We start from the raw sequence: 19,506 nt of genomic DNA, 5'->3' as shown, positions 1-19,506 counted from the left end.
GGGGAGGGCTCCACGGCAACCACGTGACCCCAACCGGCGGCGCTCAGTGCGCACGCGCGGCACGGCCCTCCCGGCTCCGGGCGGTGCCCGAGCGCCACCACCGCGCGTGCGCCCGCGCGCAGACAGCAGGAGGCGGGGCGGGGCGGGCACGGACGCGTTTATTGGGGGGGGGGGGGGGGGAGGGCGGCCTCAGGCGCGGGGTCTCCGCCATGGCCTCCATGAGGCGGCCGCTGCTGGTCACGGCCGTGGTGAGGAAGATGAAGCGGCACCCTGCGGGGACACGGCGGCACCGGGCTCAGCCCCGCGGCTCGGCCCCGCGCCCCCGCCGTCCCGCCCGCCCCGTGCCCCCGCACCTCTCTCCCGGCCCAGGAAGCGCAGCGCCGCCATCTCGGAGCAGGTGCAGCCGCCCAGGAACACGGCCAGCACGGTGCGCTGCGAGTCCCGGCCCGGGCTGGCCTCGGCGGCGCCTGCAAGGCACGCAGGGAGCGCGGTGCCGGTCCCCCGCCCCCCCGGCCCGCCGCCCCCGGCCCGCACTACCTGCCTCCGAGAACTCGGTGCCGTTGAGCAGCCGCAGCACCTCCTCCAGGCCCTGCCAGCCCCGCCGCTCCAGCACCTGCCGCCGGGGAGCGGGCTCAGGGGGCGCTGCGGGCGGCCCCGGCCCCGGGGAGCGGCCCCGAGGGGCGGCGGGGGCGCCCTCCCCCCCAGCCCCGGGCCCACCTGCTCGATGATCTTGCAGCTCAGCGGGGTGTAGGCCCCGCCGAAGACGTAGGCCATGTCCCGAGGCATTTTCAGGTCGTACTCGCCGTCCAGCCGGGGGATCTGCGGAGACGCGGTGCTCGGTGTGCGACGGCAGAGACGCGGAGGGGTGGTCCCTGCATCACGCCCCGCGCCGGGCACGGCCCTGCACTTGCAGTGGGGCTGCAGCACCTGCAGCAGGCGAGGCGAGCCGGGCGCCCAGCGGCAGCCCCAGAGTGTGACACAGGGAGCCGGGGGCTGCGGAGCTCCGGGGCCAGGCCAGGGCACAGCTCTCCGGCCAGCAGCAGGCAGAGCAGCAGCCCCCCGAGGACGTACCAAGCCCAGCTTCTTGCTTATGGCTCGAAAATTGCTCTTCCTGGCCAGGGAATTAAACGCGTCTGTGATCTTTCCTGGAAAAGACAAAAACAGCTCAGAGCCCCAGGATGTGGCACAGCAGCTGCCAGCTGGGGCCCAGCAGCCGTGCAGGCACCGGGCTCCGGCAGAGAAGGGGCAGCAGAGCCAGCACCAGCTCTGGGGCTGCCCCCAGCCCGGCAGCTCCCTGCGGTGGGCTGCCCTGCCCCGCGGCTCCCCATGGCTCAGGCTCTCACCAGCCGCTCGGTCTGTCACCAGCTTGCTGACTCTGCTCTCCACAGCCGTCAGGGTCTCCCCAGCCGCCTGCTCGGTCAGCAGCCCGATGCGCTTGAGGTTGTGGAAGGTCAGCAAGTGCTCGGGCCCGTAGCTCTGGGGAGGGGTCGACTGGATCAGCACGGAGCCCCGGCTGCCAGCACATGCGAGGCAGCAATGTGCCACCTCCGCGGGGACAGGCGGAGCCCCGGGAGGCTGCTTAGGGCACCCTTTAGGGCAGGCAGAGCCCGTGGCTTGTGCCAACCCCTGCAGCCAGCCGGCACATCCCTGGGGAGCGCCGCAGCGTGGTGCCCCATGGCGAGCAGCAGGCAGGCAGGGACACCCCATCCCGTGCTCACCCTGCGGCGGGCCCGCAGCAGGCTCACCTGCAGGTACTGGGTCTTCAGGGAGCGGTAGTCTTTGGGGTTGAGACCTGGGGGGACAAGATGCTGCCGTGAGCTGAGCCCGAGGCCCATGGTGCTGCCCCTACCCGGCGCTGCCAGCCCCCTCACCGTTCTCCGTGATGGACAGCAGGCACATGAGGCGCAGGCTTTCGATGGGGGACACCTACACGGGAGCAGGCGGTGTGAGTGGGCTGCCAGCCCCTGCGTGTCCCCGGGCACGGCCTGCCCCACAGCACGGCTCTCACCTGCCGGTCGATGTGCTCCTCGATGAAGCTGGTGCTCTCTCGGATGTCGAAACCCTCCAGCAGAGCTGCGGCGGGGGGAGAGGCAGAGTCACTTCACCCATTCCCGGGGCTCTCACCAGCTAGCTGAGGTAGGGTCTCAGCTCAGCCTCCCTGCCTGAACCCCACGGGAAGGGGAAGGCTTGTGATGCTGGGCCGCCTGCCCAGCCACGTGTCAGCCCTGCAAGGATGTGGCTTGACCCTGCTTAAGACCTCAAGAGCCACCCCAACACGAACAGTCTGTAAGGGGCAGCCAGGCTGTGAGACAGCCCAGACGTGGGGCAATGAGGCTGGGGGAGCCAGGGGGTGACGACAGACACAGAACCATGCTCACAGTGCTCAGCCTTGATCATCTCCTGGAAGTCCTGCTTGGTTTTCTTTTTCATGATGGACTCGCAGGCACCAATATCTGCACAGCCAAGAGTTTTTCACTTTGGAGGTGTAATGGGCTCCGTGTACAGCTCGTCCCCCGAGCCCCACCGTAGACTTCTGCATGTACCAACGGCCCCTGCTGCCTGCCCACTGCTCAGACCCTCTGCCCCTCCCGTGGGCTGGCAGCGCCCTGCAACCCCCCCGCTTCCCTGGGGGGGCCCTGCTGTCCCAGCCCCGACACCTACGCAGGCTCAGCAGACGATGCTCTTGTTTCAGTCCCTTCAGTTCCTGGGAGACAAAGTTCTTCATCTGCTTGATGTCCATGCCACGGCGCCGCTGCAGAAGGAAGAGCATGGGGGCAGTGAGGCGGCTGCAGAGGGAGGCACCGTGGGTGCCCGCACGGCCGGGCGGTACTCACGTCGTACTGTGCCTGCAGGTTGCGCGACTTTTGGCTCAGGAAGCCAAACACGCTGGAGAAGTGCTCGTTCCGTATCTGGCTGAAGACCTGCAGAGAGCACCGCAGCTTCTGCACACCCGACCCATCACAACCTGCGCCCCCAGGCCCAGCGGCTCCCGGCCGTTCCCTGCTCAGCCCCCTCCCGGTGCCCCGCGGAGCGCTAGCGTGACCCGCTACCGCCACGGCACGAGGGCAGGACTCACTTTATCCTGGGCGTTGAGCAGCACCTTAATGCTCTTGTCAGAGGAGGTGACTTCTGGCCCAAAATCCACACTGCCTGCAGAGAAGGATGAAGAGTAATGGAATCACAGACTGGATCACAGAACAATAGAATGGCCCCACGTCACCCCACTGCTGCCCTGCGACTACCGCACTTGATGCGGAAGGTGTCGTCCACCAGCCCCTCGTACACCATCTGGGAGCACAGTGCCGTGACATAGTCCGTGTCTGCAACAAGAACTGGCCGCTGCCAGGCTGCCTGCTGCCCCGTGTGTCCCAAAACTGCTCCCCCTGCCAGGCCCTGGCCCCGCCGCCCCTTGCTCCAGCCTGATCCAGCCCCCACCTCTGTCCATGAGGAAGATGTTCCCGATCTCCGGCTTCCTGCCCTGGCTGTCGCCCTCACTCTCCTCCTCCAGCTCCCGCCACAGCTCATAGCACATCTGCAAGGGGAAAAGCGAGCCAGCGCCTGTGGCAGAGCTGCTCCCTGCTCCTGCTGAGGGCCGCAGCGGGCAGCAGGGGCTGGTGCCAACGCAGCCTCCCTGGGGCACACAGCGGGTGCCTCCGGCCGGGACGGGCGTGAGCCCTGCGGCTGCACCCACCTTGGCGCACCTCCCGATCCCGTAGGCCCTGCTGAATGGCCCGTACAGGGAGTTCAGTAACTGCAGGGCTCGAGCAACCGAGTTGATCCAGCGGTGATCTCCCTCCTGCAGGGAGCACGGGAGCATCGGGGAGCGGCTCTGGGCAGGCCGGCTTGGAAATGACTGCGTGCATCGGGAGCTGGACTGGGGCTGGGGGAGCTGTGGGCTCGGTCCCGCTCCAGACGCACGGGAACACGCCAGGTGCCCAGAGCCACCCAGGGAGGACTGGAGGGGCCAGGGCAGGGGAGCTGTGTGTGGAGAAGTGGAGGCACCACAGCCCATCCGAGCAGCTCTCCAGGCAAAATCCACCCCAGGACAGCAGGGTCCTGCAGCGAGGGGCTGAGAGGACTGAGCAGGACACCACGCATCGACTCCCCGAACAAAGCTCTTTTTGTCCTGGGCCCAGCAGGCGAGCGCGGGGAAGGCTGCCATCGTGCAGGGCAGCATCCCGGCAGGATTGTCCTACTGACCAAGAAGTAGTCGCGAAAGAACTCAGGCAGCTCCATGCTGATGATGTCTTCGTCCAGGGGGAGCAGGTAGAAGGACCACTCATCGCAGGTGACATCTGAGTGCGGGACAGGGAAAGGCAAGTTACCCAGCCCCCAGCAGGAACAGCCCCAGGAATCCTGGCAGCCCCACGCACAGAGGGGGAGAACAGAGAGACGGGGCCTCCCGAGGGGACTCATTCCCTTCTTCCACCGAGGCAGGGGCAAGGCCATCGCCCCTCCCAGAAGTCAAGGCAGAGGCACTGATGCTGTGGCGTGCACACCCCCGCCTGCAGCAGGCAGCCTCGCAGGGGCCTGTGGCTGCTGCCCCGGCTCCAGGCCCCACCAGCCTGGGATGCCCGCACTGGGGTTCCCTTGGGGTGCTGCGGTGTCAGAGCCGCCACAAACCAGCCCTCGGGGCAGAGGTAAGCAGGCACCATGGTCCCACTCACCGCCAAAGACTCCCTCTTCCTCCAGCACCATCTCACAGGCATAGAACTGCAAGACAGGAGGAGGCCCTCAGCCCGGCTCCCACCGAGGCAGGCAGCGAGCTCCCAGCAGCGGACGGGACGCCCTCCTTCCCAGACACCCCCCCATTTGCTTTAGTTAAATGTTTCTGGGGGGAAAGCAAAGGGCCGGACAGGCACAGCGTGGCGGGGCGCTGGTGGAAGCAGCAGCCACTGACCTTCTGGGGGCTGAAGATGATCTTGTACTTGCGGCTCCGGCCTGACATCTTGTCAGCGTTGACGATATCTGCAGACAGAACGCTTGCAGCCCCCATGGACAAGGACTACCCACCGCCCCAAACGGGCACAATCCCCTTGTAGGATAAGCTCTGGGGTCCTGCTCCCCACTGGACCCAGAATACCTCAGGCAGAAAGCAAAACCCTGGGAGCGGGGCCAGCTGACGGCCCAGGAAGGCCAGCCTGCGGGCTGGAAGGACCTGCGGGAGCTCGCTTGGTACTGGCGGTGCACAGCACCGACTGCAGCCCACGCAGCGTGGGACGTGCCACACGCCCCTCGTCATCGCTGCTGACCTTCCTGGGGAGGCCCCGCAGCAGCCCCCAGCCTCAGCACGGAGCGGGGGTGTCACCGCTGCCAGCAGGTGACCGACGGCTGCCCGCCGGGCTGCCCGCACTCACCGGCGATGTACTTCATCGTCTTCACCCGCGGCCGGACGAGGAAGCAGAGCCTGCGAGCAGAGCGACAGGGGCGTGAGAGCTGCGGGTGCACAGCCCTGCCTGCCCCGGCCCCGTTCCCCGCGGCAGCTCCACGCTGAGGCCCGTCCGGGCCCAGGGAGGCAAATGCCGAGCTGGCGAGCGGACGAAGCACCCGGCCCCCCTCCGCCTCACAGGGGCCGCGCCTGGGGCCGGACTCACTGGTCGCTGGTGCTGAGGGCGGGCCGGCTCTCCACCTTGTACAGCTTGTCCACCTCGTGCTGCTGCGGGGCGAGGCGCGGGGCTGTCAGCGGGCAGTGCCGGAACCACCGGGCCCGGCCACCCGCCCCGCGGTACCTTCAGGATGGAGACGTTGGCGATGCGGTCCAGGGGGCTCATCAGGTCGGCCTCGATGAACAGGTCCTTCCTCCCGGGGAGCTGCGTGACGGCGGGGCGCAGGGTGGGTGCTGCCTGGGGCCGCACCGGGCCCCGGCCTCGGCCCTGCCTGCCGGGTTGGCACTGTGCCCCCGGTCCTGGTCCCGTTGCCCCCCGGTCTCTGTCCCGGTCCCCGTCCCCATCCCGGTTTCGGTCCCACCGCCGCCCCCTGGTCCTGGTCTCGGTGCCAGCCCCGCTGCCTCCCGGTCCCGGTCCCGTCCCTGCCGACCCCCGGTCTTTGCCCCAGTGCCGGTGCCTCCTGGTCCCGGTGCCTGTCCCGCCGCCCCCGGTCCCGGTCCCGTCCCCGCCGCCACCCCCTGGTCCCGGTCCCAGTCCCGTCCCCGCTGCCCCCCGGTCCCGGTCCCGGTCCCGGCTCCTCGCCCCCGCCGGACCTGCTCCAGCAGGTAGATGAGCTGGTCCCGCGCCAGGCGCTTCAGGATGCCGAAGTCGGGCGGCTCGGGCACGTCGCGGCGGGCGGCCGAGGCCATGGCGGGGCCGGCGCCAGCCCCGGAACGGCACCGCCGGGCCGCGACCCCCCGGGGCCCCTCCGGTGCCCCCCGCCCGGACCCGCCGCGGCGGAAGCGGCTCTCGGCGCGGCGCGGGGAGGCGCAGGCGGGGCGGGCCCGAGCCTTTTATCGCCGCCCCGCTTCAGGGCCCCGCCGGGCCGCGCTCCCCCCGCAGCCGCCGCAGCGCCGCCCCCAGCGGCGGGCAGGGCCCCGGCAGCAGTGCCGCGCGCTGCTCCGACCCGGCCCCGGATCCGCCGCTTCCGCCGCCCCGCCCCGGCCCCGGCCCCGACCCCGGGTCCCGAGCCGGTGCCGAGCCGGTGCCGGTCCCGAGCCGCGCCGTGCCGTGGGCCAGCCGCAGCAGCCGGGCGCGGGGCAGCGCCGTGCCGGCCCTCAGCTCCTGCCCCCGCACCGCGCCTCCGGCTCGGGCAGCGCCGTGGCCGCGCCCTCCTCCGTGGGGCCGCCTCCAGCAGCGGCGCCGCCTCGGAGCCCGCGGCCGCTGCGCCGGGCGGCGCCGGGAAGCAGGCGCACAGAGAGAGCGGGCGGAGCCGGGCCGCGTTCAACCGTTTATTGCGAGCCGGGGCCCCAGCCCCGGGGCAGCCGGTACAGCAGCGTGCCGTCGGGGGCGCGCACCTCCAGGCCGCCGTGCGGAGCCGGGCCCGGGGGCGGCGGGGCGGCGGCGGCGGCGCGCAGCACCCGGGCGTCCTGGCGCAGGCGGCGGCGCGGCGGGGGGCGGCCCCGGCCCCGCAGCACCCGGCGCACCACGTCGGGGCTGACGCCGAAGCCCTCGGCCAGGCGCTCCGGCGGCCACTCCTCGGGCAGCTCCCGCCGCAGGAACCTGAAGGCAGGGGCACGGTCACCGGCAGCCGCCCCCCCGGCCCGGCCCGCCCGGCCCCGGCGCTCACCGCATCTGCTCCATGGCCTGCCAGCTCAGCGTGCGCTCGGGGGCGCCGCGCCCCTCGCCCAGCTCCCGCCGCAGCCGCTGCAGCCGCGCCGCCGCCCGCCGCCTCCGCGCCCTGCGGGGAGAGACGTGAGCGGCCCGGCCCCGGCCCCGGCCCCGGCCCCGGCCCCGGCCCCGGCCCCGGCGCCCCGCACCTCTCGGCCTCCTCCAGCGCCGCGTCCGGCGGCTCCGGGTCCCCGGGCCACGCCGCCGCCGCCCGCCGCGGGGCCCCGGCCAGGAGCGCGACCGCCCGCAGCCCGCGCCGCAGCAGCGCCGCCATGGCCGGAGCCGGGAGGGACGGCCCCCGGGGGGGGGGGCGGCGCGGCGGGGCCGGGGGCCCGGCGCTGGGCCTGCCCGGATCAGTGCCGTGCGGGGCGGGCAGCGGGAGCCGGGCCGGGCATCCTCACGCGGCTGCTGCGGAGCTCGGAGGGGGCAGGAAGGCCGAGGGCATCACCTCTGCCCCTCATCGGTCACTGATGTGAGCCTCCGGTGTGCAAAGGCAGAACCAAAGTAGGATAACGCGTACTCACATCCTTCAGCCTCGTTTCTGGCTCCAGGGAGCTGCTGGGCGCTCAGCGGCAGTCCCCTGGTTTTGGTGCAGGGCTGGGTGACCCCTGCCGTCTGTGCAGCCTGGCTCTGCAGGCAGCCCCTGTCCCCTGGCTGGAAGCTGTGCTGCGCCTTGCACTGCTCACTGCAAGGGATGCTCTGGCCTCGAACTGAGAGCGTGCCCACGGCGGCAGGGGCAGAGCCCTGGCCGGCTGGCGGCTGGGCCCTGGTGCTGGGCTCGTGCGTGAACGAGTGCCCCAAAGGCCGGACGGCACCTCCCAGGAGCGAGAGGGGGATGAGCGTCATCAGGCTGCGGGCCTTCTGTCCCTGGAGTGCATCCCAGAGAAACTGCGGCTGGAAGGAAAGAAAGCAGCCGCAGCTTAGCTCTGGAGGCCTCAGCAAGAGGAAGGAAGGAAAAATCTTCCCTAGTCACCTACAGGTGCTCACTAAAGCATCTCTGTTGCATTTACTCCCCAAGCACAGTATGCTTGCAGTCTTAGATTGAAACCATCTAAGGGGTCAATGCAGCTGCCTGTCTGATCTGCCTGCAGCAGTGCTCAGAGACTCCCAGGCTCTGCCCATAACATTGCTCTGAGCTGGAGTGGGGTTTGTGAAAAGAAATGCCAGAGCTGGCTGGGGAGACTTCAGTGATGAAGGATCTGACCCAGCCCCAAATAATCCTTTGCTGCTGAAAAAGTATGTCCAGAGTTTAGGCAGAGTTTGTGGTTCCGTTCTGCTTTGTCTCAGAGTAAAAGGCAGCTACCATCACTTCTTACAGATCAAATCGTATCTTAAACTTCTGTTACGTTAAAGGGACCATTTCCGATTTGTTATAAGGTACTAGAAGACTCCTACGTCCTGAATAATTACTGCAACTCTGGTATCTGGACTTTGTCAGCATCCTTCTGAGGTGCGTTACCCTTCCAGCTGGGAGTGGAAGGCCTTTCTGGAAGCAGATGGTTCCACTGGAAGAGGCTATGGCTCTCGCAAGGTTTTTCATTAATTGCTGGTCCAGAATTAGCACTTCCCTACACATCAGCCACCATCAGTGCTCTGTTACAGCCCTTATAGCCTGCTGGACTCCACACATAATGGACTGCTGGCTTCCTCCTCATCTGGTTTTAGACAGCTAGCACCAGTAGCCTGGTTTGGGAATTGGCTGGGTAGCCAGGACTCAGTTTGAGACAATCAAAGAGATCTGCTTTAAGGCTAGGTCCATCCCCAGGTTCCCCTGGTGCAATCCTCAGTGCAGCCCAGCTTCCTTCAGCTGTGCACCCTGAGATAATCCAGGACATGACAGCAGCAAAGCCAAGGGTTTACACTGTAGCATGCTCTTGCAGAGTGAGGATGACTGTGAAGGGGGAGCCCCGCACCGAGGGCTGAGCTCTGTGGTGTTTCCAGCACGGGCACTAACAGCATCAGAACACGTGTAATGGACCCATCACCTTCCCTAGGAGGGGGCTCGTGTAATGTAGAGGGCAAATAATTTAGGGAGAGGCATTGTCTGCAGTGCAGAATACACTGACTTTTTTTTTAGACATTTCCATGCTTCCCTTCAGTCCCTCTTTGTTCTGTTTACTTCTTTATCGTGCTCGTAGTGGTTTAATGCTCCTAGCATGTTAGTGTCCCTAGCTTGTAAGAACTCCTTCCTAGGAATTCATCTTATTTAGTCAGGAGATTCATATTATGGCACTGAAGGAGCAGACCACACTATGCTGCATGTTGGGGGGAGCAGTGTCCAAAAGGCAGTATTATCGTAGCCTGTTCTTTGGAATAGCAATGAGCAATATCTTCTGGGGAAAGGTGTCCGGGGGCTCTGTGCAGGTGATCGGCATCCCCCCGTGCACCCACTTGGAAAGAGACAAAGTCACAGAACTATAGGAAAACCCAAGGACCCAGACACTAGGTTGGATCTCATTTAACTGAGCCACACCAAAGACGCTCAATGCCCATGATTCACTCCTCACGATCCTCCCGCGAATGACTTGTCTCTTATGTTGGCCTTGCAGGACCGACCTGGGCAATCTTCAGTTACCTGGATCTTGGATGTAACAGGAGAGGATCTCTGGGTGTCAGTTGATCTATCAGTTGTGGGGAGCAGCCGGGAGAGCTGATCTATGATGCCCAGGCCTCGGATTAGGTTCTTACGCTTCAGAAGAGCATTCACTCTTTTCTTCTCTTCATTCTCCACAATATCCTGGGGTCGCATGGAGTCATACTGCACTTGCTGTATCTAAGGAAAGAAACACAAGTTACAACAAAGCTGAAGCCATAGTAATGGGCAAGAGAGACAAAGCCACAGACTGCTCTGAGCCCTAAAAGAGTTACAGACTTCGGGATGGAGTGGGATGAAGATCCCAGTGGGAGGCACGGCAGGGAAGGGCAACACTGGTGCTTACAAGTGCCTCCCAGCACAAGTTCTCAACCCTCTGGACCTCATGGAGGGGAGTTCCAACCTCGTACTTCTGTTCCTTAGGAGACACCCACCCACGGCTCTGTTCCAAGAGCCATGTTCCTGCCTTTGAGAGCCCTGTTAGTGCCTTTGAGAGACCCATGGATGAGCACTGACTAGAGCAAAGGACCTTTTTATCCTGCATCTTGGTGTTTCTGGAGGTGAGGTGGGTTATAGAAGCTGTGGTTTTGCTAGGGATCTGGGGTTTGTCCATGGCTGACTCTCCCTGCAGCTCTTCTTTCCTCTCTTTTTTCTTCTTCCTGGTAACAGCTTCTAACTTGTCTTTTTTCATGCGAATTTCCTCCAGTTGCTGCCTGCCGTGGAAGAACTGCCTTGGTCACTGGTTCCATAATAGCAAAACACTGCAAAGACTTCAACCTGAGGACATTTTACTGCAGTCAGAAGTTCCGTAGTGAATAGATCATAATGGAAATTTGCTAAGTGGGCTAGGAGTGCTTTTAAGAGAGACTACCGTACTCCACTGCTATAAGAAATGTCTATGAATTAGGCTGGGACTGCCAGCAGGGTGGGAAGGGTGGAGGACGCTTTCAATGTGTGTCTCCAGAGTCCAAAAGTCAGTGGAATATTGCATTTGCCTCTCAAAGGTACACACTAAAGAAGCTGCTTTGCCATGGCAACATAGCACATGCAGACTCTCCTCCTTCCAGCTCTCCCCAGCTTACTTACATCTGTTAAACAACAGAAAGAGTCACTCCCAAGAAGGGATCGGAAGCAAGCGGTCTCTGTTCCGCCCCTGTGAGGGGTGGGTTTTCTGCAGGAGCAATGTACCTGGCACACTCCTCTCGTGCTTTGGATGATACCGTTTCCTGGAAGAGAGAGCTGCTCTGCTTGAAAAATGGCTCGTACTTGTCTGTTCCACACGCTGGATAAATGCGCCGGTAGCTGCCCAGGTGCGAGTTCTCATACTCCTCTGCCTGGGACAGCCAGGCTGCCTGGTTGCTCTCTAACTCCTCGCGTCTGCAAACCAGGAGAAAGCACAGGCAGGCAGGGAGCTGCGACGGGAGACTCCATTTTTTTTACTGCCTGAGAGACAAAGGGCCTAGCTAGCTTTTTCCCTGTCTTTCCCCGTTTGGGAGCCCGTTTCACGCAGGGTCACTGCAGGGAACTAGCACAGCCCACACTTCTTCATCCTCTACATGTAGAATGCTGGTGTTTTCAGGTGTCTCCCCTGCTCCAGGCTCACAACCTGCCCCCTCAGCCTTTTTAACCCAGTTAATAGAAAAGCTTAGTCACAGTGTGCCTATACAAGAAACGCCTGCCACTCCGCATTCAGCTGGGAGATCTTCACGCCAGCAGGGACCTTGGGGCAGCTGAGGGACATGCAGTGTATAAGGCTGACACGCTCAGCTTCTCCAGCCTGTAGTTATCTCGGGTCTCCTCACTGAAATGGGAGCTGGAGGGAGTTCCTGCCTTGCCCTGTGTGGCAGGAAAAGCCCGGGCAGCAGGCTCATCTAAAATGGCCTCAGGAGGCCATGTGGATTAATTAATCATGAAAGGACATGCAGACAAAGAAGGGTGGGAAAACCCTCAGCCCTGAGAAAGGAACCCTGCTCTGGAGAAGGGCCCTGTGCCCCGGGGTGCTCCCAGCCCCTGCAGCAGTGCTGCGGTCTGTCCTGTGAGCGTCACTGTAAGCCCAGGGATGCTGGCACGGCCTGACGGCAATAAAAGGACGTGACGAGCAGGCACAGTTCGATGGGGAAGATTGTACAGGCCAGAGGCCAGAGCACGGGCAGTCTCAGATCTCCTCGCCCCCAGGGACCAGATCTGGCTCTTCCTGTCCATGGTGCAGATGGCTTGGGCGATCTCTTCTCAGAGGCCCTACAGTGCCACAGCCCTAGAAGCTTTAGTGTCACATCCCGGCTCTCCTCACCAGGGACCTGCAGCACTATGCAGAAGAGCAATACCTGGATACACGGGGAGCCTGATGGCTCTGGAGGAGTCGTTCCTTTGCCCGCTGTTTGTCTTCTTCCAGCACTTTCCTTTTGTTACAGGCATGCACGTTTATTAAGTTGATGGTGTCACAGAGAAGAGCATCCTTCACCTCACGGTCCAGGCGAGAGTCCGTGGTGAAGCTGGGAGAGTGGTTCACCTGCCAAAACAAGCAGCTGATCGAACCTGGCAACTCCCAGCCCCAGGAGACCAACTCCCAGACCGTGCTGCCAGCTGCAGGCTTGCTGGCCCCAGCCTGCCCCACTGTACACTTTCCATCAACCATAGAATATCCTGAGTTGGAAGGGACCCACAAGGATCGAGTCCAATTGATGCTCTCCCCTGTAACAGCGACAGAAAGCAGGAGGCTGCAAGCAGTGTCTGGTTCTGTCCCTCTGCCCCTTCTGCAGTGTGATGCTCAACCCCACTGCAGGCCATTCAGCTCCTATACCCCACAGGACTCCAAGAGTAGGGCAGCTATCGTAAATTCAGGATGCTGTTGCAGATCAAGGAGCTCCAAGATTCAGGAAACTCCCTGTTGTTAGAGAGGGTGTACAGGGAACAGGTTCTTAGATCTGATGAATTGAGGTTGCTTAGCCTCTTGTCTTCATAGACTGTTTAATTTTGTGAGCGAGGTGGCCCAGTTTAGTCAAGTAAGTTCTGTTCATCCCACCACCCCTTGTTCTGGAGCTTTCCCCAGACAAGCAAGCTCTCAGCTATCTGCTGCTTCAACGCAGCAGGAGACTTTTCCTCACCTCCAGCAGCCAAGGTTTCAGCTTTCTGTCTAGCAAAATATCAAAACCCAGTATCTCAAAGCAGGCGCAGCCAGTAGCGTGGTTAGGAAAGCAGCTTTGGTAATTGTGTTTCACCACAGGGTGAGCTGAAATAAGAGTCTTTATAATAATATCTTCAATATCTTCCCAGAGTTTTGTTGTGTTGTAGCTGTTATCCATCATCCAAGCATTCAGGGTAGAGAGTTTCCTGTGTGGAGGACAGGAGATGGTAAGAGCTCACCTGTGATACCACGTTTCCCCCAAGAATGATGGAAGTAAACCAATGTCCCCAACACAGCTTTCCTGCAGGATGTGCACTAGCCATTGTGGTACCTGAACGAGACAATACCTCTTACTGCCCATCGTGTCATCCTGGATGAAGTTTGCATTACGCTTGTTGATAGCATAATTGGTCAAATGCATGCAGATATCACCCTGGGAGAGGAACCGCGAGAGACCTTTCATTAACTCTCAACTGCAGAGTGTAAACAGAAACAACAGCCCCATTAGTACTAACCTAGCCACCCGCTTCACCCACCCCTGCCTCCTCTCCGTGGCAGTGGCTTGCAGCAAGGAGTTAATTACGCTGGTGATTCATTCTCTAGCCAGAAGTTAGAGCAAACAGAGCTCTACCTGCTCCCTACCACTGTCCTATCTCTTGGGGGAGAGCATGGGCGTAAGCTCCACAGATGCCATTCCAGTTGTGGCCCCACCAGAAAACAAGGGACTCCTCAGGGCAGAAGCTGCAGCATGTTTTTGCAGATTCTTCCTCTTCTTTTATTCATCCAAAGCAAAAGAGCACTCCAATATATAAATGTACTGGAGTGAGGGAGGGCATACAAACACGCAGCTCTGGGACAAGTGGGCACATAGTCAGAAACCCAGGGTATCTCATGCCAGCCTGTGACCAGAACGCAGCAATCCAACACTAGAGTCTATCTTCCTTTGGGATTTTACAGGATATGGACCCCTACCTAGAGATGGGCATGGTCTACACCTTTCTTTCCCTGTTCTCCTTCCTGTCTTTCCTAGGCTGTTCCACTACCACCAGGTAATTCTCAGGTCCCTCTTCTGCCTGAAGCACAGGCAGATAAAGAAAGGTGCAGACCTGAGAATGCTCACAGAGGCAAGAAGCAGCAGCAGCGTTGCCCAGAGACGTTGTGGAGTCTCCATCTGTGCGAGTTTTCAACACCTAACTGGGTGAAACTCAGAGAAACCAGATCTGAATTTACTGTTGACCTGGTTTAGAGCAGAATGTGGGACTCAAGACCTTCCAACGTTCCTCCAAATCTGAACGCCTCTAAGATTCTGTGATAATGCCAGTAAACAGCCCAGACGTGGGACCTGGGAGTAGATCTACTTCAGACAGTCCCGAAATAACTGCTGTGGGGAGGAGACGCAGAGGGAGGGGAGAAGAAGAAAGAAAGAAACCTGGGTCCCATAAAATGCACCAGTACCCGCCTTTTTGCGTTCTGGAATGCCCCTTGGACAAACTAGGGTCTAAAAACTATAGATACTACGTGAGTTTTTTTGTAAACCTCCCTTTTTTACCAGGTTTCTCCTGCTGGGATCGATGTACCTCATGGTCGCAAACCGGGCCAGACCCTCCTTGTAGACAAAAATCCTCAGTGGGTCACAAGATGTGACCAGCACATAGATACGCATGTCAAATTTAAAGCCATCAATAAGGAAAGGCTGTGAGAAAAAAGGCAGGAGCAAGCATGAGATAAAGGAACATTGCTAGGCGTGCCGCTGATTCCTGGAGGTCAGCTGCTCTGCGTGCACTGCTGCTGCCACTTCCTGGCAGCTCAGCAGTGAGGAGAAAGGCAAGCTTTTGCTATGCTGCACTGCAGCCACACCGGTGCCCCTGGCAGATTCAGGAGACGTGGGGCAAAGGACATAGGGAGGAGGCAGGGTGCTGGAAGAGCTAAGGAGTTGCAATCCTCCACCTGTATTTCAAGACTATCTCCATTACCTTAGAGATATACTGCTGACAGATCATATGCTCTCCGTGTTTGATCTCCTCTGGATTACGTGTTATGAAGATGCCTCTCCCTTGGCAGCCGCTGTCTGGCTTGCAGATGAATGTTCTGTTTTTCCTCCTGCGCCTGTAGGCCTGGAAATCTCCATAGCTGTACAACGAAGGGGTGACTGTTACACGCTGCAGTAAAAGAGCCCCTCACCTCTCTGATAACATTTAGATATTCACACTATGGTGCTGTGGGCCAGTACAGACCAATCTTCTGCAGCGGAGAAATAGTACGACTATCCCGACTGACATCAGTTATCATTTAGTCCTTGTGCAACCTGGCAAAGCTCTTCTGGTTCCAACTTTTGCTTGCACACATCTCCACCTCTACTAGGAGGTTCACAGGAAACGGTCACCGTTGATTACACAGAAGCCAGTTAAGATTTTGGCTCCACTGCTGCAGAAGGATCAGGGGAAAATAAACAAGCCCCGGCTACAAAGGAGGAGGAGGAGGAGGAGGTCACAAGTCCTTACATCCCCTTTTCCAGCCCATCAGCAAACAGTCAGGAGGCAACAGCCAGGATGTTCTAAGCAGGGTGCAGGGGCTCTCAAGCTGAGCTCACGTATGATGCTACATGGCTGATCTTCAAGAGCAGCTCCATTGGGAGTACGATGCCTTGAAGAGTCAAGCCCACATGCCAGTTAAGTATTTTGCTGTTGAGGGAGGAACACAGTCTCTATACTGGGCACCACATTTAAGGGAAATGGGGAGGCAAACAGGACAAATCCCAGAAAACAGTGCCAAGAACGATCTGAGTCCAGGAAACGCAACCTGGAAAGACAGACTGAGAGAACTAGGTTAGTCTTCTCCAGGAAGGAGAGGACTGAGAGGACCTGTACCAATAGCCTTCCTGTGCCTGGTATTATTAGCAAAACCCAGCAAACCACTGCTCTCCAGGGCCAGTGCCTCCAGGAGAAGTACTAAAGCGCAGATATTTCTGCAAAGATGCTTTAGGTCAGATATTAAGAAAACCATCGTAAACATGAGGTGAGTTCAGCTACAGAACATATCACGGAAGCCCTACTTTACGGTTTGCAGGAAATGCTAAGAATAAAATCTGTCTGAAAACGGATATCTTATCTCCTTACACCACCCAAACTTAGGAGTGCTCTTTGGTATCTTTCAGCTACACTTCTGTGATTGTTTGCCTGTGTATTATCAGAGAAGCCAGGCCTTCTGCCCCAAACTTTGAACAATATGATGATAGTTTACATATAACTGTACAAGTATTTTGTTTAGCATGATGACCTGCACTCTCAGTATCCTCTGCCATGACACAGCATGCTTCTCTGTTACCTCTCCTGTTCCCAGTGAGCTCATGACCCTCAGAAACGCTGATGTTACGCTTCCCATCTAGCCCAGTGCTCTTTGCCTTTCAGGGTGGGTCCCTCTTCTGAGATTTAGCCCTTTGGCCTGCAACCTGCCAAACAGCAAGGTGTGTTGTAGCAGGTGCCATTCCACAGCCTAATTCAACCTAACGAGGATTAAAGATGCGTGAAACTAGAAATGGGTCTCGGCACCCTGTTCAGATCCAGGGAAGGTTATGAAGGCCCAGGCCAAGACACGAAATCTCAGAGGGGCCCCCCACGTCCAAGCCCTAGCTGTCAAGCATAGAAGTTCCCACTTCCTATTTCACACCCCTACTCTCTGCTGCAGCAATGTGTATCACTCACTCAGCTGGCAGGCACCAAGTACGGGGAAAAATATTGTACTCCTTGGGGAAGAGTCTGAGCATGCGGTTAAGGTTGCGAGCCAACAAGTTCTTACGGCAGATCTCTATCATGCCAGGAAAATGGTTGATTTTCTGAAAGAGGTGCAGAAGAAAAACGGAATCATCACTGATAGTCCTTGAGACCCAGGGAAAGCCAGCGTATGAAGAAATAAGCAGCAGAACAGGAAGCCAGGCGAGCAGTTGCCTTGAACGTCTGCTCAAGGATAAGATTACACTAGAATCGCTTTATCTGAACTTCACCAGTGTGATTTATCTGCTCGTTCCATCTCAGCCCTGAAGCTCTCCCTTCCTAAAATACTGCAGCTTATGGAAGGGAGCAGTTTGTCCGAAAGAACCATTTATTTCACTCTGCATTAAAGAGGCTGGCAACTTTCCAGTTCGTGCTACTGACTGCTGAACTGTTGCTGAGGGCGCCGTATCAGGGACACAACAGAAGCAGTGGCTGGTGAACCTGTGCACTCTGGGACCAACACAGATAAGGAGGGTGCACGGGTGCTCGTTTAGACACTTCTGTTTTGTTCTGCAACGCTTTGTTCCGCTAACCCTGTCTCATCCTCCTTTCCTGAGTTCTTCCCGCTGGGCACCCTTTACATGGGGGTATTTACCTGAAACCGTTTCATTTCCATGACACGCTCCAGAGAGACCGAGTAGTCAGTCCAGTACACCGTCCACTCCTCGTTTTCTCCCACTTCTTTCAGCCCGCAGCACTGTGCAGCACGTCGCACTGTACCAAAGAAAGCACATGACAAGGGGCCAGGCAGAGGATATAACTGCCAGGGACTGTTAAACCCCCAGACTAAACAGGAGCGTGGAACAAAGCTCTCCAGACTGCACTGCCACTCTCAAAGGTGACGAGGTCTCGGTGGGACCCTTCAGGAGGCATCACAACCACAAGCTTTACCACGCTAACTCACTACAGACTCTGACTGCAAGTACACTGGGGAACATCGTCCCTGTAAGTCCTCTTGCTGTGGGGTCCCTGAGCACCCTCTGAATTACAGCAGGCTTGCATCCGCCACCTGTTTGATACCACACAGGCAGATACAAGGCTTCTGAAGACTGCCACACCATCTCCGGTGGGGATCCTCATCCACCTCCTGTCACCAAACCGAGCGTAGCCCTAGGTGGAACACGCACGGCTTGTCGCTCTGTGTAAAACAGTGCTCCTTGCACAGCTGACCTTTAGCTGACCACAGCTAAAGGCTGTGACTTTTAGCAATGCATATGTGGTTGCAGCGTTAGAGTAGTCATTAGCAAATTGACTAATAACATCTGTCAAATCGTTCCTTTAAGATACAGCTTGTGGCAGCCAAGAAGAGCAAGGCAAGGAGCAGGAACCAGTTACCCAGAGCACGTCACTGGAGACGAATGGCAAAGAGATGTTGCAGGTACTGATCCAGCCTGTTCCAACACCCGCTTCAAGGTAAGCTGTTCATAGAGCTCACTTCGTTTCCCCAGGCACGGGTACCAGTCCTGCTTTGTAACTGCCCCCAGCCGAACCTTTCTCTCCGATCTAAGCAGAGGCACGGCAAATGCAGATGTGCTGGGTGGTGAGAGCTTGCAGTGCTGCTGAACGTTTTGTGCCTCTTTAAGCAGAGAGCACCTCGGCCCAAAGTGCAGAATTTTCACAGGAGTCAAGTCCCTTACAAACAATAAGCACGTGAAACGAAAGCCACCGCGCAGCGGAAACTGCACACCAGCACTCCTCGCTGGCCGACCGGGCACGCAAAGAGATCGCTGCGGGTGGGCTTCATCCCAAGGGGCACGTGGCAGCGCCCCGGCCTTACCGCTCTCGTACTTGCAGCTGGTCAGGTTGATGGACGGGACGCTGGAATTGAAAGAGACCAAACAAGAGCTGCTCAGTGCGGCGACCGGAGCCCATGTGAGAGTGGGTGGGCAGGAAGGGCACAACCGCCTTCCTGCAGCCGTGTGTCACTCGCGCCCCACGCAGCCCATGGGCAGAGCGGACCCGGTGCCGACACGGCCTCGGTGAGCCGTGAGGCGATGTGGTCCTGACCCGGGCACGTCACGCTTGGGACGATTTACGGGACGCGGTGTTCCCCCTACGCTTCAGAAAGGCCCCAGAGGCCTCCCCGGGGCAGGGGCCCGGCTGGCCGTTACCGCGGCCTCGCGTCCCGCGGGGGGCGCCGGGCCCCGTCCCGCTGCTGAGGGCACACGGGCACCGCGCCCCGGGACAGACACCAGGACACGGAGCGTGCACGGACGGGCTTTATGTGCGCGGCCGCGGGCAGGGCGGACAGAGCGACGACGGACCGACGGACGGACAGAGCAACCGACGGACCGACCGACGGACGGACCGACCGACGGACAGAGCGACGGACAGAGCGACCGACGGACAGAGCGACGGACGGACCGACCGATGGACAGAGCGACGGACAGAGCAACCGACGGACCGACCGACGGACGGACCGACCGACGGACAGAGCGACCGACAGACCGACGGACGGACAGAGCGACGGACGGACCGACCGACGGACAGAGCGATGGACAGACCGACGGACAGACAGACCGACGGACGGACCGACCGACCGACAGGCTCCCCGCGCGGCCCCCGCCCGCCGCACTCGCCTGCGCTTCTTCCGCTTCCCCCGCGGCGCCAGGCCGGAGGCGGGGGTCCCGGCGGCCCCGTTCCCGGCGGCAGGGGACCCGCCGGGGGCAGGGGGCCCGCCCGGTGCCGAGGCAGAGGCCGGGGCCGAGGCCCCCCCCCCGCCGCCCGCCTCCATGGCGCCGCTCCGGGGCCGCCGCCGTCTCC

At 60.3% G+C, this 19,506-nt stretch overlaps 2 protein-coding genes across 2 annotated transcripts; both read right to left on the bottom strand.

The window, feature by feature from the left end:
* Window positions 1-43: 43 nt before the first annotated feature.
* On the bottom strand, window positions 44-6,356 carry VPS33B (VPS33B late endosome and lysosome associated). The gene is made up of 23 exons (XM_050713052.1): window positions 6,200-6,356; window positions 5,730-5,810; window positions 5,595-5,656; window positions 5,358-5,407; window positions 4,901-4,968; window positions 4,668-4,713; window positions 4,201-4,295; window positions 3,692-3,796; window positions 3,436-3,532; window positions 3,243-3,320; window positions 3,077-3,150; window positions 2,835-2,921; window positions 2,662-2,752; window positions 2,379-2,453; window positions 2,009-2,073; window positions 1,872-1,926; window positions 1,746-1,792; window positions 1,344-1,476; window positions 1,072-1,145; window positions 718-927; window positions 538-613; window positions 354-467; window positions 44-270 (listed from the first exon to the last, which is right to left on the bottom strand). Exons 1-23 carry the CDS (start codon window positions 6,293-6,295, stop codon window positions 44-46), a joined length of 2,106 nt encoding a protein of 701 aa, XP_050569009.1. The 5' UTR covers window positions 6,296-6,356.
* A 650-nt stretch (window positions 6,357-7,006) lies between these two features.
* On the bottom strand, window positions 7,007-19,503 carry TTLL13 (tubulin tyrosine ligase like 13). Its single transcript, XM_050713030.1, has 14 exons — window positions 19,323-19,503; window positions 18,521-18,561; window positions 17,339-17,457; window positions 16,675-16,805; window positions 14,947-15,103; window positions 13,321-13,406; window positions 12,954-13,179; window positions 12,174-12,358; window positions 11,038-11,226; window positions 10,379-10,562; window positions 9,832-10,029; window positions 7,781-8,150; window positions 7,216-7,326; window positions 7,007-7,148 (listed from the first exon to the last, which is right to left on the bottom strand). Exons 1-13 carry the CDS (start codon window positions 19,475-19,477, stop codon window positions 7,241-7,243), a joined length of 2,127 nt encoding a protein of 708 aa, XP_050568987.1. The 5' UTR covers window positions 19,478-19,503; the 3' UTR covers window positions 7,007-7,148; window positions 7,216-7,240.
* Between the last annotated feature and the right edge of the window lie 3 nt (window positions 19,504-19,506).

This window comes from Cygnus atratus, chromosome 11, assembly GCF_013377495.2.
Source record: "Cygnus atratus isolate AKBS03 ecotype Queensland, Australia chromosome 11, CAtr_DNAZoo_HiC_assembly, whole genome shotgun sequence".
Classification (NCBI taxonomy): Eukaryota; Metazoa; Chordata; class Aves; order Anseriformes; family Anatidae; genus Cygnus; species Cygnus atratus.
This window is presented reverse-complemented; position numbering and strand designations above follow the sequence as displayed.

What these genes read in the sequence shown, in the direction of transcription:
- TTLL13 (XM_050713030.1), bottom strand. Translation starts at nt 19,477, where the DNA reads ATGGAGGCGGGCGGCGGGGGGGGGGCCTCGGCCCCGGCCTCTGCCTCG. An exon ending in ACTTGGTGCCTGCCAGCTGA is followed by an intron (nt 15,104 to 16,674) that starts GTGAGTGATACA and finishes TTCGTTGTACAG; the next exon opens with CTATGGAGATTTCCAGGCCT. An exon ending in TGAAACCTTGGCTGCTGGAG is followed by an intron (nt 12,359 to 12,953) that starts GTGAGGAAAAGT and finishes TTGTTTTGGCAG; the next exon opens with GTGAACCACTCTCCCAGCTT.
- VPS33B (XM_050713052.1), bottom strand. Translation starts at nt 6,295, where the DNA reads ATGGCCTCGGCCGCCCGCCGCGACGTGCCCGAGCCGCCCGACTTCGGC. An exon ending in ACCTGCAGGCACAGTACGAC is followed by an intron (nt 2,753 to 2,834) that starts GTGAGTACCGCC and finishes TTCCTTCTGCAG; the next exon opens with CGGCGCCGTGGCATGGACAT. An exon ending in AGGAGCACATCGACCGGCAG is followed by an intron (nt 1,927 to 2,008) that starts GTGAGAGCCGTG and finishes GCTCCCGTGTAG; the next exon opens with GTGTCCCCCATCGAAAGCCT.